This window comes from Nuphar pumila, chromosome 15 (assembly GCF_984573655.1).
Source record: "Nuphar pumila chromosome 15, dmNupPumi1.hap1.1, whole genome shotgun sequence".
Lineage (NCBI taxonomy): Eukaryota > Viridiplantae > Streptophyta > Magnoliopsida > Nymphaeales > Nymphaeaceae > Nuphar > Nuphar pumila.
In genome coordinates this window covers 89,899,959-89,916,757 of record NC_143263.1, presented here as the reverse complement: position 1 = coordinate 89,916,757, position 16,799 = coordinate 89,899,959, and the positions used below count along the sequence as shown (strand labels likewise).

Below are 16,799 nucleotides of genomic sequence, written 5' to 3'. Positions count from 1 at the left end.
TAAATTTTGCTCGATTTTAAAGGTCAAAAATAAAAAGTTTTACCAAATCTTATTTGCCTCGTTTAGGTCTTGTCAATGGGTCATGGGTTACACCCATACTCAGCTGACGCCACCTAAAATCAAAGTTTTTAACAACTTAACAAAATACTTAGCTAAATTTTTAGAAATCTCAGAATTTAATATGAAGGAAAACATACAATATTACACTCTGACTCACCCTGGTAGGTAGAAAATGGGCACTTTTCGTCAATCTATGCATAATCACGCAGATGGCATCGTGCTGACGATAGGTCCTCGGCCAACCCACGATGATCGATACATCTAAATCATAAAAAAAATTATTCAGATGTGTGATCTACAAATCTAAATCACAAAACATATTCAGATTTCTAAGAATCGACAAATCTGAAAACAACCATTACATGATCGGATGCATAAATATTAAAATCGACAGGCCTGAAACTATATGCATATCTTTAGATGCAGGGCCAAGAAAATCAACATATATGTATCAACATGCATATTTTCAGGTTTGGATGCACAAGGGAAAATCGTCAATCATAAAAAATATTAAACATATATATATATATATATATATATTTGTATAAAATTGGCAATATATCTCTTTATATATATCACCTTTAGATTCAGATTTTTTCCTCTAAACCTATGCCTAAATCAGATTATACCAATTCCTTCTTGTAAGAAATTAGAGAGAAACCTGTACCTTGATTCGTAGCGTGAAAAAAAATTGAGAAATCGATGGATGCTTGAAAAAAATACCTTTCTTTTTTTTCTTCTTTTCTTTCTTTTCTTTTCTCTATTTCTTTCTCTCTCTCTCTACACGATTTTTGCTTGTTTTTCTCTAACCTCTCTCTCTCTCTTTCTCTAGAACACGAGTTCTAGAGAGAGGGAGACTATGGCCCCTTTTTATATTTTTCTTAAGTGCTCTAGAGAGGGTGACATCCCCTCTAGAGCTCCTCCTATGGGTAGGGTTCTACTTCATGTAGAGCTTTAGTCTTATCTTCTAGATATTTTAATTAAAAATTTATTTTAATTATTTTATTGATTATTTTCTTATTATTTAATTTAATATTCTAAAGAATATTCCAGAGGGTGTCACCCCCCTCGAGAAAGCTCTTTGGGGTAGAGTTCTACCTGGGGTAGAACTCTACCTCATCCTATCTTCAATTTAAAATTTGATTTTAAAGTTTTAAAATGGCCATGGATGGATTTCAGATCCATATCTAAATCTAAGATCCAAATCTACATGGATCTTACCTGGACCAGATCCTAGTCAATATGGATCTGGACCCAGTCCAGATCCATATTGACTAAATGCCCCTTATGTACTATATATTACAACAATATAAATGTAAGAAAGATATTAGAAACACTCTTATATATTATAAAATTACATTCTTAACAGCCTCCCTAAGTTGTACATATCTTTATGAGCTTGGACAACTTCCTTTTGTAATGAGATGTGCGAAAATATGAAATGGTTCAATAATGAACCAAATAACACAAGCACTTAATGTTTAAATCACTTAGAATCCACAATGATATGAAAGCCGAAGGGCAAAAGAATATTATTTAAGAAGAAATAGAGGAGAGAACTCCTTACAAATGAGAGAGGGGGAGACCCCTATTTATACAAAGAGAGAAAGCATAAAGGGGGGGGCCATTGGGCCTCCCTTGAGTGAAAGTTGGGGAGCCCCAACGTCCCACTAAGTGGGGCCCCAAAAGAAAGAAAACAAAAAACAAAAAAAAAACAATGAATAAAAAAATAAAAAAATAAAAAAAGAAAAAAAAGAAAAAAAAGAAAAAATAAGATCCTAAAAAATAAAATACATATGAAATGACCAAAATACCCCTATCGGGTATTTTGGTATAAATACACAGAATAGTATATATATATATTAACACCCCTCAAACTTTACGGGAAAAAGACCGAAAGTTTGCTTAGAAGAAACATAAAGCGAGGAGTTGGAAGAGCTTTGGTGAAGAAATCGGCTCGCTAATATTCTGATGTAACATAAGACAATGTAATAGTCCCTCTGAGGTATTCATCTCGAACATAGTGACAGTCCATTTCAATATGCTTGGTGCGCTCATGGAATGTATGATTGCTTGAAATGTAGATCGCACTTTTGTTGTCACAACACATCTTGGAAGGAGTTGAAATGACAATCCCCATATCACAAAGGAGACTTCTAAGCCAAAGAATCTCCATAGTTGTAGTCGCCATGGCACGATATTCAACTTCTGTTGATGACAACGATACCTATTGCTGCTTCTTGCACCTCCATGAAATAAGCGAATCATCTAAGAAAAATGCTAAAACTAGTAGTTGAGATACGATCATTGGGATTACCTCCCTAATCTACATCAGTATAAACAGTTAAATCAAAAGAAGAAGAGAAGGATAAGAAAATCTCTTTTGAGATGGTATTCTTGATATATCGCACAATTCTCATGACAACTGCCATATGAACTATTCTTCTTACAAAACTGTGTAACGCCGCAAAATCCAGGACTTGTAACTTCTTATGAAAAGTTTGAAAGCTTTGTAATCATTCATTTATCAAAGTGTTTAAATAGTAATTCAACGGAAAATAGTGTTTGAAATAGCAAGTCAATGGACCTTGGGCGCATTACAGCGCAAACTTTCTTTCGCAACAGATTTGAAACTCCGTACATTTAGTAAACCAAATAGATTATGAAATGCACTTTATAATAATTTAAAACTTGTACAAAGGAGGAGTTTTCAAGAAAGCCTTTATGCAAATTTACCAAACTGTCCTCGGGAGCGAAACGTCAGGGAAAGAGTCTCATTTTGATACCATCACGTCATCGTGTCATTGCCTGTCTCGCACAGACCCAATCATCTCCTGTGCCTATAAAATGGTCAGTTTCACGAAAAACGGGTAGGTGCATAAGTGAGACAATATAAAACAAAATTAAGTACTTACATTTAATTCTACCATGCTTAGCAGTTTAAACAAGTGAAAAACTACTATTAGCATCAACAGTTAATCAACACACGAGAAATGCTAAAACTAACATTTAACAATTAATCAGTGCAGGAGAAAAGCTACAACTAGCATTAACAGTTTAATCACCACAGAGAAATGCTACAACTGGCATTTAACAGTTAATCATCACGGGCGAAATGCTACAACTAGCATTAACAGTTTAATCACCACAGAGAAATGCTACAAGTGGCATTTAACAGTTAATCATCACGGGCGAAATGTTACAACTAGCATTAATAGTTAATCAGCGCGCGCGAAATGCTACAATTAGCATTAACAGATAATCAACACATGCGAAATGCTACAATTAGCATTAACAGTTAATCAGCGCGCGAAATGCTACAATTAGCATTATCAGATAATCAATGCACGCGAAATGCTACAATTAGCATTAACAAATAATCAACGCGCACAAAATGCTACAATTAGCATTAACAGTTAATCAGCACGTGCGCAAAATGCTACAATTAACATTATCAGATAATCAACACACATGAAATGCTACAATTAGCATTAACAATTAATCAGCGCACGCGAAATGCTATAATTAGCATTATCAGATAATCAACGCGTACAAAATGCTACAATTAGCATTAACAGTTAATCAGCGCGTGCGAAATGCTACAATTAGCATTAACAAATAATCAGTGCACACAAAATCCTACAATTAACATTAACAGTTAATCAGTGCACGCAAAATGCTACAATTAGCATTAACAGATAATCAGCGTGCGCGAAATGCTACAACTAGCATTAACAATTAATTAGCGTGTGCGAAATGCTACAATTAGCATTAACAGATAATCAACGCACACAAAATGCTACAATTAGCATTATCAGATAATCAGCGCACGCGAAATGCTATAATTAGCATTAACAGTTAATCAACGCGCGCAAAATGCTACAATTAGCATTAACAGATAATCAACACACGTGAAATGCTACATTTAGCATTAACAGTTAATCACCGCACACAAAATGCTACAATTAGCATTAACAGATAATCAGCGCGCGCGAATTGCTACAATTAGCATTAACAATTAATCAGCGCGCGCAAAATGCTACAATTAGCATTAACAAATAATCAACGCACACGAAATGCTACAATTAGCATTAATAATTAATCAGCGCACGCGAAATGCTATAATTAGCATTATCAGATAATCAATGCAAGCGAAATGCTACAATTAGCATTAACAGTTAATCAACGCGTGTGAAATGCTACAATTAGCATTAACAAATAATCAGTGCACACAAAATGCTAAAATTAGCATTAACAGTTAATCAGCATATGCGAAATGCTTCAATTAACATTCACAGATAATCAACGCACGATGCACAACCAAGTAATGTGAACCATATAACTTTTATTTCGATATTAGCTGGCCTATAGGTACGCGCAAGGCACGAATCGTGGAAACAATTGGGACTAGTTTGAGGGTCTGTTATGCCATGTATTTTCAATACCCCGAATAGCTAGCTGAGTTCGCTCCTAAGGGGACGGTCGGTGACCGTGAAAGGGTTCTCCAAAGGCGTACGTAGACAACAGATGCATCCTACTTCTGCAGAAGTCTATGAAATCTACCACCTAGGATAATTTCTGGTAGTCCTGTCCCGTAACTCCGATGACTGAGGACGCTGAGTCATTTGCCTGAGGGGTGGTTGTTAACAACCTGTCCATCGGAGTTTTGTACCAATCCATCCTCTCTCTTGATGAAAACAGTGGGTCGAATGGGTACGTCAGGTGTTAGTTAACTGAAGACCCATTCTATATGCTCTGGTCCTTCGACCCACGCGAGCATCTTGCCTCTGAAGGCGAAAATATCATCATTATGTGATTTCATTCACGTGCCATTGCACGTTCGAGGTAAACTTAGACCTCTTATCCTACTCATTGCAGTACGCAACATGCCTGTTCAAAAGTACAACTACGATGAGAGGGGTCAACTTATTATGAGGGTGAAAACATCACCATTATGTGATTTTAATCACGTGACATTGCACGTTCGATGTAACTTAAACCTCTCATCCTACTCATCGCAGTACGCAACGTACCTGTTCAAAAGTACAACCACGATGGGAGGGGTCAACTTATTGTGAGGGTAAAAACATCACCATTATGTGATTTCAATCACGTGCCATTACACGTTCGAGGTAACATAAACCTCTCATCCTACTCATCGCAGTACGCAATATACCTGTTCAAAAGTACAACCATGATGAGAGTGGTCAACTTATTGTGAGGGTGAAAACATTACCATTATGTGATTTCAATCACATGCCATTGCACGTTCGAGGTAAACATAGACCTCTCATCCTACTCCTCATAGTCCAAACATGTCGTACATGTCTAAAAGTACGACTACGAAGATAAGGGTATGGGTTTCTCCAAAAGAAATCTAACAACGAAGTTTTGCAAAAATAAATGGTGTTACAAGTATCTAGATTGACAAGGTCCTATCTTTTAATCATTTAAAGGATACAAGATCGCCAAGGATCTTTCATCCAATATATCGCAACATCAACATGCTCCAATGTCTTGCGATATTAGTAATGGTACAAGTTTCTCAGCATAAAGCCTGCCCAAACTCATGCCCATGCCCTTAAACGGAGTTATCCGAGTTGTATCGGAAACACAATAGAGGTAGCAAACACACTACTCCCAATTACGTTGATTTGGAAGACTTGGATGTTATTTCTCAAAAAAAGGCTCTCAAACTTTACTTTGCAAAACTGTATATTTGAAAAGTTGGACTCATGAATAGAAATCCTTTTATTAAGAATTTTAGCGCTCACGCGCAAACCCGCATCTTTTGAAAAAGAGCATAATTAGAATATGCTGAACTAAACATCTTATTTTGATCGTGTTTTATCTTCCAACCTGTGAGTACAACACTGTGCATCTTGAACGAGGCGGGATCACCACAAATCTCTTATTTGACTATCACAGTATCGTATGCTACACATATCTTGTGATACTGGTCCCGATAAACGGATAAGGGTCTTTCGAATGAGCCATCTTAAAACACAAGTTGTGCCCCCCCACATCGGGGTTTTCTGAGTCATATCAGATATGCAACAGAAGCAGTAGAAATACTTCTCCCAAATATAGCAATTTGAGAGACTTGGTTGCTATCTTGCAACAGGAAAGACTTTCAATTTCTGCTTTGAAAATACACATTTGGGAAAACAGGTTCCCTCTAGGAATCCCCTTTTTAGAGAATTGAAAGGCATAAGTGCGACTCATATCTTTTAAAACGACGAGTGAAACAGGATACGCTCAAGGCTGCACTTACGAAAGTGCAAGTCAGCAATACGTGAGCTCGAGTACAATCCAGTGCGAATGCCAGGCGCAAGCAATGCTTGTTGTGCGAAACTGTGTATCGGGTGCAAAGATGCGTAAGTAGTGCACGAAGTATGAAACCGTACCTCGGCTAAAGCAAATAACCTGTAAACTAAAGCGCGACAGCGAAGTAAATGACATAAAGCAGTAGCCTGTGCACTAAAGCGCGACGACAAAGTAAATGACATAAAGCAATACCTGTGCACTAAAGCGCGCCGACAAAGTAAATGACATAAAGCAGTAGCCTGTGCACTAAAGCGCGTCGGCAAAGTAAATGACTTAAAACAGTAGCCTGTGCACTAAAACGCGATGGCAAAGTAAATGACATAATGGAAAGGACAATGATCACAAAATTGCGTCATTGAATTAAAAAACATACTTCTATATATATATTTATATATATTTAATTGCTTTAATTTCCATTTTTAAATGTTTTAGCTTAGTTCAGTTCATCCAAAGTCCATTGCGCAACTTTCCCCTGCCTTGGGGAGTCTCGGGGTTGCGCTTGCCTTCGTGCATATGTAACGAAGGGCTCGGGTCGCGAGCGGGATCCGTCGTGCGAGCTGCAAAAGGCAAAAAGTGATTACTCTGAAACAGAAAGACATGTTGACCCGCGTTAGGGGTTGATTCAAAGAATAGAATAAAGGGGAGGCAGGGGGCGCAACTCCTGTCCTATCAGCTCGTCCTGAAAAAAAGGAAAGGGGCAGGGGGCGCAACCCCTGCCCGTCGCTCAAACAGAAGGGAGAGGGGCAGGGATGCAACCTCTGCCCGTCTGTCAGCAAAGAGGGGGCGTCACCCCTGCTTGCCGACCAGAAAGAAGGTGGCGGCAGGGGGCGTCGCCCCTACCTGCCGGTCGGAAAGGAAGGCGGCGACAGAGGGCCGTCGCCCCTGCCAGTCCGCTGGAAAAGAAGGCGTCGGCAGGGGCGTCGCCCTTGCCGGCTGGTTAGAAGAAGAAAAATAGAACGGAAGGGGGCTGCGCCGCTTCCCGCATACTGGTGGGTAACAAGGAAGGGACATAGCCCCTTCCCTGACCTCAATGAGCAGAGGGGGCCGGAGGGCTGGTGCCCTCCGGTTGACCAACAAGAGAGGACAGGGAGGGAGACCTCGCCCCTTCCTGTCAAACGAGAAGGGAGAACAGGGAGGGGGCTGCGCCCCTCCCCTGTCAAATGAAAAAAACAAAGGGAAGGGGGTTGAGCCCCTTCCCGGATATCAGCGAGCAGAGGGAAAGGGGTGCAGCCCCTTCCTCGATGTTAGAGAGCAAAAGGGAAGGGGCGCAACCCCTTGCCTCGTGACTGAGAGGAGAAGAGGAACGTGAAGAAGTAGAAGAAGACATAGGAGAAAGAGAGAAGGGGTGAGAGGTTACTTGAAAGAGGGTCGCCAGGCGGGGGGTCTGCCGGAACACGTGCGGGAGGGAGGAGCATAGGCTGGGAGTTGTCGGCGCACACACACACACAGAGAGAGAGAGAGAGAGAGAGAGAGAGAGAGAGAGAGAGAGAGAGAGAGAGAGAGAGAGAGAGAGAGAGAGAGAGAGAGAGGTTGGGGAGAGAGGAGGGAGCAACGAGGGTGTCAGACCAATGAAGAGAGAGAAAGGCAACAGGGGAGGGTTTCTCAAATGAGAAACCCTACCCCTGCGTGCTTTAAATAAGCACGGGGGAAGGTCTTCAGGGTTTGGATCCGGGTCGGATCCGAATCCGACTCGGGTCCAGATTTTTTTTCAAAAGCATGGGTTTTACAAACTGTATGCGCGATATCTGGTCGGGTGATAGATAAATAAGTAAGTGATCCAATTAATTGACGATAAGGAGTGTGATCATCAAGTAGAACACCATTTTTAAGGCTTAATTTGGTATTTATAACTTCAGGAGTCTCTACTTTCTTATTATTTGAAATCCCTGACTTGGCACAAATATCTGCTGCCAGCTTCATTTGAGATAGAATATATCCTTGCTGTGAATAGGCCACCTCAATACCTAGAAAATACCTCAGAAAACCCATGTCAGACATATCAAAGGTTTTCTTTAACATAGATTCAATGGTGTCTATTCTCTCTTTATCACTTCCAGTGATGATCATATCATCAACATAAAGAAGTAGAATTACAATAGAGTCACCTGTTTTCTTAACAAAGAGAGCAGTGTCAGTATAACATGAAACAAAACCAAATTAATCAATACATTACTAAACCTGTCATACCAAGCCTTGGGCGCCTATTTAAGACCATACAAAGCTTTCTTTAGTTTCAAAACTTTTTCATTTAAACTTATACCAGGAGGAGGATCCATATAAACCTCTTCACTAAGATCTCCATTCAAAAAGGCATTCTTAACATCAAGTTGATAAAAATGCCATTTTTTGATAGAAGCAATCGCAATAAGAGTTCAGACACTTATCATTCGAGCAACTAGGACGAATGTCTCATCATAATCTACCCCATACTCTTGAGCATACTCTTTAGCTACCAATCTAGCTTTATATCTTTCTAACGATCCATCACTTTTTGTTTTTACCTTAAAAACCCATCTACATCCTATAGGTTTCTTTCCCTGAGAAGGATCTACAACTTCCCAGGTTTGGGCTTTCATAAGAGCATTTAGTTCATGTTCCATTGCTTCATTCCAATGTGCATATTGTTTAGCATCATTATAGTGAGGTGTTTCATAAAAGGAGTGAATGACTAATAAACAGGTTCTAAAATGTTGCAAAAAGACTCATAAGACAAAAACCTATTTGGTGCTTTAGAAATACGATTTGACCTTCTTTGAGATGATTCTTCCAAAGACATATTTTGAGAGAATTTATCAAAAGCACATGGATGAGAGTTTTCACTTCTCATAGTATAAACTTGAGTGTTGTTTGTCATATGTTCATCTACACTTTCATGAGATTCATTTCTTTCATTGTTAGAGACTTGATCATTTTGATTTTCAATTTCATTAAGAGATTCAATATTTTCAATTGAATTTAATTCATCTTGTCGAGGCAGTAAATCAAACAAAAATGAGGACAAGGATCGCGAAACCACATCCTTGAGTTAAAAGACATCATATAAAGAGACAAGAATTAAAAGCCTAGTCACATAAAGCGCGGCGACAACAGGAAAGTAAAATACTAAAAAGTAAAAAAGACAAGGATCGCGAAACCACATCCTTAACTTAAAAGACATACATATATATTTTATATGTATATCATCATCCTTTTTCATTTTTAATTATCTTTTCTTATTTTAGCATTTATCCGTTCATTGTCCTTTGCGCAACTTTCTCCTACCTTTAGGGGTTGCGGGTCTGGGTACGCTGGCGTGCGTAAGTGTGAACGGGCTCAAGCCACAGAGAGGGCGAGCATGCTCCGTCGTGCAACCTGCGAGCGTAGGAGCATTAGTATGACATGATAAAAACAACAGACAGGTCCGATGAGACCCGTAATGGTCGCCGGACCGGACCCCGATACACAGTTAGGCAGGGAGCTCAGCTCCCTGCAGAAGAGCAACAGAGCCCGGGAAACAAAAAAGGGCAGGGGGCTCTGCTCTCTGTCAGACGGGTTGCAGCGGCAGGGGCCCCAGACAGACCCGAGAAGACAGAGACAAGGAGCAGCCACTCCCTGTCTGCAGAAGACCCAGGCGACAGGGGTCCAACACCAACAACATGCTGCAGTATGGCCCGAAAAAATTGCATGTCCAGGCCCTCTGGCAAGATGCATAAAGAACCCTGTAGTTGGGCTGAGAACACCAAGGGGACACGATTCCGCTGTGGCAAAAGGAAAGCAAATACAAAGACCTGAAAAACACCAGTCGTGCACACAGACCCATACACGATGGACAAGCATAGAAGCCAAGCACCCAAGCACCTCGTGGCGGACTAGCACAACTCACAACCACCACGACACCGGGCATCAAAGCCAATACCACTCATGCGCCAATGCATGCACAACATGCCCGAAGCTCTACCCACTAGCCGGCACAACGACCAAATGAGTGAGCAAGCAAGCCAAGGGCAACAAACATGCTGAAAGTGAAAGAGGGAGAGCAAGGAGGGGTTCGACCCTTCCCTTGCGAACAGAGGGACCAGGGAGTGGGCTCGGCCCTTACCCTTTGGAAACGAAAAGGCAGGGAGGGGCTCAACCCCTCCCCTGCAGAAACAAGGCACCTGGGAGGGACTCGACCCCTCCCCTGTGAACCAGGACAGCAGGGAGGGGCTTGACCCCTCTGCTACGAAGACGGGGAGAAAAAGAAGAAGACCGAAAAAGGGGGAAGAAGTTACCTGCGGAGGCGGCCGGTGTTGCGGGTTACCCGACAAGGGTCGCTGGCGAGAGCACACGAGGGAGGCAACCGACAAGGTTGCCTGCGTCGATCCCGATAAATGGAAGAAGAGGATGAAGGAGATACCAGGGCTGTCAGCGGTGGTTGGCCGCCGGCGCTAGCACAGAGAAAAGGGAGGTGCGGCTCACCAGAGCTTCGGTGAGGGTCGCCCGATGGGGGGAGCAACGGGAGAAGAGAGGAGCCAGGGGGCTTACCGGAGCACTGGTGAGGGTGTCCGGTACGGTGGCCGATGACAGCTCGAAGAAAGGGGAGGAGACGAGAGCCAGAGAGGAGAGAGAGAGAAGGGGCGAGGGTTTTTCCCCTCGCCTCACAGCCTGCGTCTTTAAAAGACGTAGGCTCTCGATACTTCGAGAAGCCAGGTCGCAGGTTCGGGTCGGAGCCGGGCCTGAATCCGATTCGGGTCCGCTACCGCAGACCGATATCGGCACCGTGCCTAGCACGTGTCTGACATGTGTCTGACACGTTTTTTTTTACAGGCTTTACAAAAACACTACTCCCAAATACGTCGATTTGGGAGACTTGGATGTTATTTCTCAAAAAGGGCTCTCAAACTTTACTTGCAAAACTGTATATTTGGAAAGCTGGGCTCACGAATAGAAATCCTTTTATTAAGAATTTTAGCGCTCACGCGCAAACCCACATCTTTTGAAAAGGAGCATAATTAGAATATGCTGAACCAAACATCTTATTTTGATCATGATTTATCTTCCAAACCGTGAGTACAACACTGTGCAACTTGAACGAGGCGAGATCGTCATGGATCTCTCATTCGTTTATCGCAGTACCCATAAGCTGCGTATGGCTCGATACTAGCTTCGATAAACGGGATACAGGTTTTTTCAAAAGAACCACCTCAAAACACAAGTTTGTGACCCTCATCGAGGTCATCCGAGTTGTATCGGATACCCAAACAGAAGTGGTAAAGCATATCTCCCAAATACTTTGATTCGGGAGACTAGGTTGCAATCGTGCAACAACGGCGACTTTCAAAACCTGCTTAACAAGACCACACATTTGGAAACACAAATTCACTTTATGATTTTTTTTTGAAACAAAAATGCATAAGTGTGACTCGTGTCATTTCAAAACAAACGAACGATATATGATACACTCCAGACTGTACTTACGTAAATGTGAGTCAGCAAGGAAATGCGAGCCCATGCGCAAAGCAGTGCGACGGTAAGGTGCAAGCAGATCCTTAAAGGGCGAAAATGCACATTGGGCGCAGGAGTGCGTAAGCAGTGCATAAGGTACAAAACCGTACGTTGGCCAAATAGGCATAACAGGAATTGAAAGCGTAAGCAAAGCTCATGGTACGAAACCGCACCTCGACTAAATAAATGTGTAAAGCAATGTACGAGGTACGAAACCGTACATCGGCTAAATAAAGCCGTAAGCAGGTAAATGCAGAAGAGCAAATAGCCTGTGCACTAAAGCGCGATGGCGAAAGCAAATGACAGTACGGTGATGCTTGATCCGCGAAACCGCGTATCAAGCTAAATAAATGCGTAAAGCAAATAAGCCTGTGCACTAAAACACGACGGCGAAAGCAAATGTCAGTAAGTGATGTTTGATCCGCGAAATCGTGTATCAAGCTAAATAAATGCGTAAAGCAAATAAGCTTGTGCACTAAAGCGCGATGCCGAAAGCAAATGACAGTAAGTGATGCTTGATCCGCGAAACCGCGTATCAAGCTAAATAAATGCGTAAAGCAAATATGCCTGTGCACTAAAGCGCGACGGCAAAAGTAAATAGCATTAAAGTAGTAGCCTGTGCACTAAAGCGCGACGACAAAGCAAATGACATAATGAAAAGGACAAGGATCGCAAAACTGCGTCCTTGAGTTAAAAAGCGTATAAATATATATCTATCTATATATATTTATTTATTTGTTTTAGTTTATTTTTTAAATGATTTAACTTTGTTCAGTTCGTCCAAAGTCCATTGCACAACTTTTTCCTACCTTAGGGAGTTGAGAGGTTGCAATCGCCTCGGAACGTAGGTGATGACGGGCTCGGGTCGCAGGGTGCACACATGTTTCGTTGTGCAACCTACGAAGTGCAAAAACGTTAGTACTGAACAAGAAATAAAAGGGGCGGTGTGGACTCGACTGTAAGGCCGACCCCGACCCAACTTGACATCAAACAGGGAGGTAAGCAGGCAAGTGGCAGGGGCCGGGCCCTTGCCGACTTGTTGGGAAAACAGGTGGCGGCAGGGGCTGGCCCCTTGCTGACCTCTGGAAAATAAACAAACAGGGGCAGGGGCCCCTACCGACCTGTCGGAAAAGCAAAAGACGGCAGGGGCTCAGCCCCTGCCGACTTACCAGAAAACTGGAAGCGACAGGGGTTTGGCCCCTGCCGGCCTGCCGAAACCACCCGAAGGCAGGGGGGGCTCCGCCCCCTGCCTGACGGAGAAATAAAAGGGGAACAGGGAGAAACCGAGCCCCTTCCCTGCGAACAAAGGGAAACTCGTCGGGACTCCGGCGAGGGTTTTGTCAACTGAGAGAGAGAGGCAGAGGCTACCTGGGAGGAGGCCGGAGCAAGGGAGCTCGGGGTCGTAGAGGAGTCGCCGGTGGTTTGCTGGCGCATGCAGGGGGAGCGACGAAAATTCGCAAGGAGGGAGAGCAAGGAAGCGATGGGGATATCGCCGGCTTCAGTCTCCCGCGTACGTAGGAGAGTGGCGGAGAGGGCGAGTGAGTGCCCCTGACGTCGGGCTCCGACGACTGTCGTGGATGCTGAAGGTGGTCGGCTCCGGCGGGGGGACAGAGACAGTCGAGGGGGGAGAGAGGCAGGGGAGGGTTCTGCGTAAAGCAGCCCTCCCTTGCGTGCTTTAAATAAACACTGGGCCTTTTAGGGTTGACCCGGGTCGGATCCGACCTGGGTCCGATTTTTTTTTTCGAAAAACGTGGGTTTTACAAAAGCGAAGCATTCACTAGTGTGGCATTTCACAAAGTAGTTCTCATGGTGAAACTGGAAGTACATTTGCTCATTTTCCTTAAAATGGATTTCAAGAAAGTGTTTGGTCGGTAAAGCGAGATTTCTTGTTTTATTGTTTGGCAGCATGGGTTTTTGCATGAAGTGGATATGTTGGATTTTTGAACCCAGTAAAGTAGTATCCATTGAAATATGCATAAATAGGAAAAATGGGGAATACTTCAAGTTTCTATAGGCCTTTGTCAACGAGACCCTCTCTGGCCGCTGCTTTTAGCATCATGGAAAAGGGTCTTAGAACCTTAACAAGCTAAGCATTGGACATGAAGAATTAAAGGTCTGCAATTACCAGGTCTTGATAACTTGACACATTCGCGGCATGTTTGCTTTGGTGACAGGTGGGGATGAAGAATAATAGCTGAGAAAGTAGAAGCTGTGATTGTTGGTCATAAGGTCAATTTTGTGATAAACTTTTACAAGATTCAAGGCAAGAACATTCACAGCTGACAATCACAACCAGAACTTGTATTTTTCTCATGTTTCACTAACCTTGTGAAAGTGCTGTGATTTAAAATCACAGGATCTTGAGAAAATTCAAGAATCACAGGGCATTGCAAACATACTCTTGATGTTTGCAGATGATCTGCTCATTATGGGATATGCATGCAGTTCAGAGATGTGATAAATCTGGCTGATAATGAGGCTTTTTTCATAAGCATCTGGTTTGGGAGTTAATGAAAGCAAGAGTAAGATCTTATTGTTCAATGTGGATGCTCGGATAGAAGGGGTGGCATTAAAAACATTTAGATGTGAACGAGTCAAGTTGTCAAAAAATATCTTGAATTATTATTGTAGGGCATATGGATAGAAGCATTTTGGACCAAAATGGAAGAAAAAGTATCAAGAAAACTGCAGAAATGGAAAGCAAATTACCTCTGTGGTTGGCGAGGCAGTGTTGATTAAAAATGTGCTGCTATAAAATTACCTCACATGTTTTTGCGAAAATTTACTTATATTGAAAAAAAAAACCTTACATCGTCATTATCAGTCAGATTGACATCTTCATTCAGGGTTGGACATCATGCTACCAAGTGTCTTCTTCCACCAAGGATATTCTTATAAATCTACAAAAGGTGCAATCTATATTTTCCAAAGATCATGGAGCCCTTTTAATAAGATAATTTAATGTGTCGTAATGTAGTTTATCAGTTTTGATGATCTTTTCAGATTGCATTCTTCTTTAATATTGCAGCATATTTTGATTTGCACAGATTTTATTTTTTTGTTTGTTTGCTTTGAAATGTTTTAAGTAGAGTTTTTTTGCAGAATTCTTTGGGAATCAAAGAATTTTGAAGGTCATACAGACATGGTGGAGCCATGGTATCAAACTGCATTTTCTGTTGAGAAACTCACTGATGACATTGTGCAGGTTTATTTCCTTCTCTCTTTATTACAGTGCTTTGTATGCTAAGCATGCATCACATGCCACCTGATCTAGGGGTGGGCAACGGGCTGGCCCAACCCACTAATGGATTGGGTCATCTCTTTATTACAGTGCTTTGTATGCTAAGCATGCATCACATGCCACCTGATCTAGGGGTGGGCAACGGGCTGGCCCGACCCACTAATGGATTGGGCCGGCCTGGTCAAAGCCCGGACCATCAATTAACGGGCGGGGCCAAAAGCTCGGTTTGGGCCGGGCCCATTGGGAAACCCCTGGCCCACAGTCCGCCTGTTAGGCCCGTGGGCCTAATTGGGCTGGGCTGAATATATATACATATGATATATATATATATATGTATAATAATAATATATTATCAATAAATAAATAAATATATATATATATATACTAGTTATACATATATGATATATATGTATAATCATAATATATATATTAGTATATATCTGTTTTATTTATATATGTACATAAAAATTCTCTCTCTCTCTCTCTCTCACACACACACACACACACACACACACATAAGGCTGGCGGGCTGGGCCGGCCCATTGCCCACCTCTAACCTGATCAGGATTATTCTTTGTAGCATTTGTGGATCTTCAACCTTTATATCTTTCTCCTTCTATGGCCTTCAATTATTTGAGATTACTTATGTTTCTTGCAGAAATGGATAGATGCATCACCTAATGGTGAACTACATTTGCCTGCACCAAATTTATTCATGCCCACTGATTTGGCACTTAAAGAAATGCAGCAGCAGGTAGGCAAGTCATTACCTTGTTTTATTCTTCCTCTTGTGCCGATCCTTCACTTTTAGAAGTTGAAACTGAGTCATCATTCTAAATCTTTACTTGATGCAGGTTAAATATCCAATTTTACTAAGGAAATCTTCTTTTTCAAGATTATGGTACAAGCCAGATACCTTGTTCTTCACTCCCAAGGCTTTTGTCAAGATAGATTTCTGCTGTCCTGAGTCATGCCATTCTCCTGATACAAAAGTTCTGACTGATATTTTCACACGCTTGTTGATGGATTACCTGAATGACTATGGTAAGTCAGCAACCTTTCTTAAAGTTTTGACTGATAAACGCTTCCCTTTTGAATTCCTTTTTTGAGATCTACAGCACATACATGCAGATGTTCAGTTAATCATATGTTGGATTATAGTAGTTGGATTCTTCTCTTTATGTTAGGCACCAACTCCCACTTTTGTTTGTGTTTCCAACAAGATCAGATTGTGCCCCTATCAAATTACATTTTGTAACCAATGAAGAAGCACTTTGTTGTATGCTTACTCCTAAAGCCAGTAATATTTTGAGCATTTGTTGATTTATCAAAAAACTAAATATACATTAGTGTGAAGTGGAAGCCATGGTATAAACCAATCTAAAACTGAAACCACCAAGTTTCAGTGAACAGACCTGATGGGATGTTAATTTTCTCTGTGTTAAATATTTGGAAATATAAACTGTCAAACAAACAAACAAACAGACAAGGAAATGGGGATATATGCAAACACATATACACAAACAAGATGATAGGATGTTTACTTTTTATATGTTTGCAATTTGTAAACATAAAAATAAATGACTATAACCACATGTACATACTTATATCCATATGTGTGTGCATGTGCATGCACACACATGTATGCATCTTTTCAACAGTTTTTGTGTTTTACCACACGTAATTGTGTTGTACCATGTACTTTTGT

General features: G+C 41.6%; 1 protein-coding gene across 3 annotated transcripts in view; it reads left to right on the top strand.

Moving 5' to 3' along the window:
• The window catches only part of LOC149815956 (Insulinase (Peptidase family M16) family protein), a 105,817-nt gene that overhangs the window by 66,368 nt on the left and 22,650 nt on the right, over window positions 1-16,799 (top strand). For all 3 annotated transcript variants that reach the window (XM_089990202.1, XM_089990201.1, XM_089990200.1), the window contains 3 exons: window positions 14,953-15,055; window positions 15,750-15,845; window positions 15,946-16,135. In XM_089990202.1, the coding sequence (XP_089846328.1) occupies window positions 14,953-15,055; window positions 15,750-15,845; window positions 15,946-16,135 (389 nt within the window). The remainder of the gene's footprint in view (window positions 1-14,952; window positions 15,056-15,749; window positions 15,846-15,945; window positions 16,136-16,799) is intronic.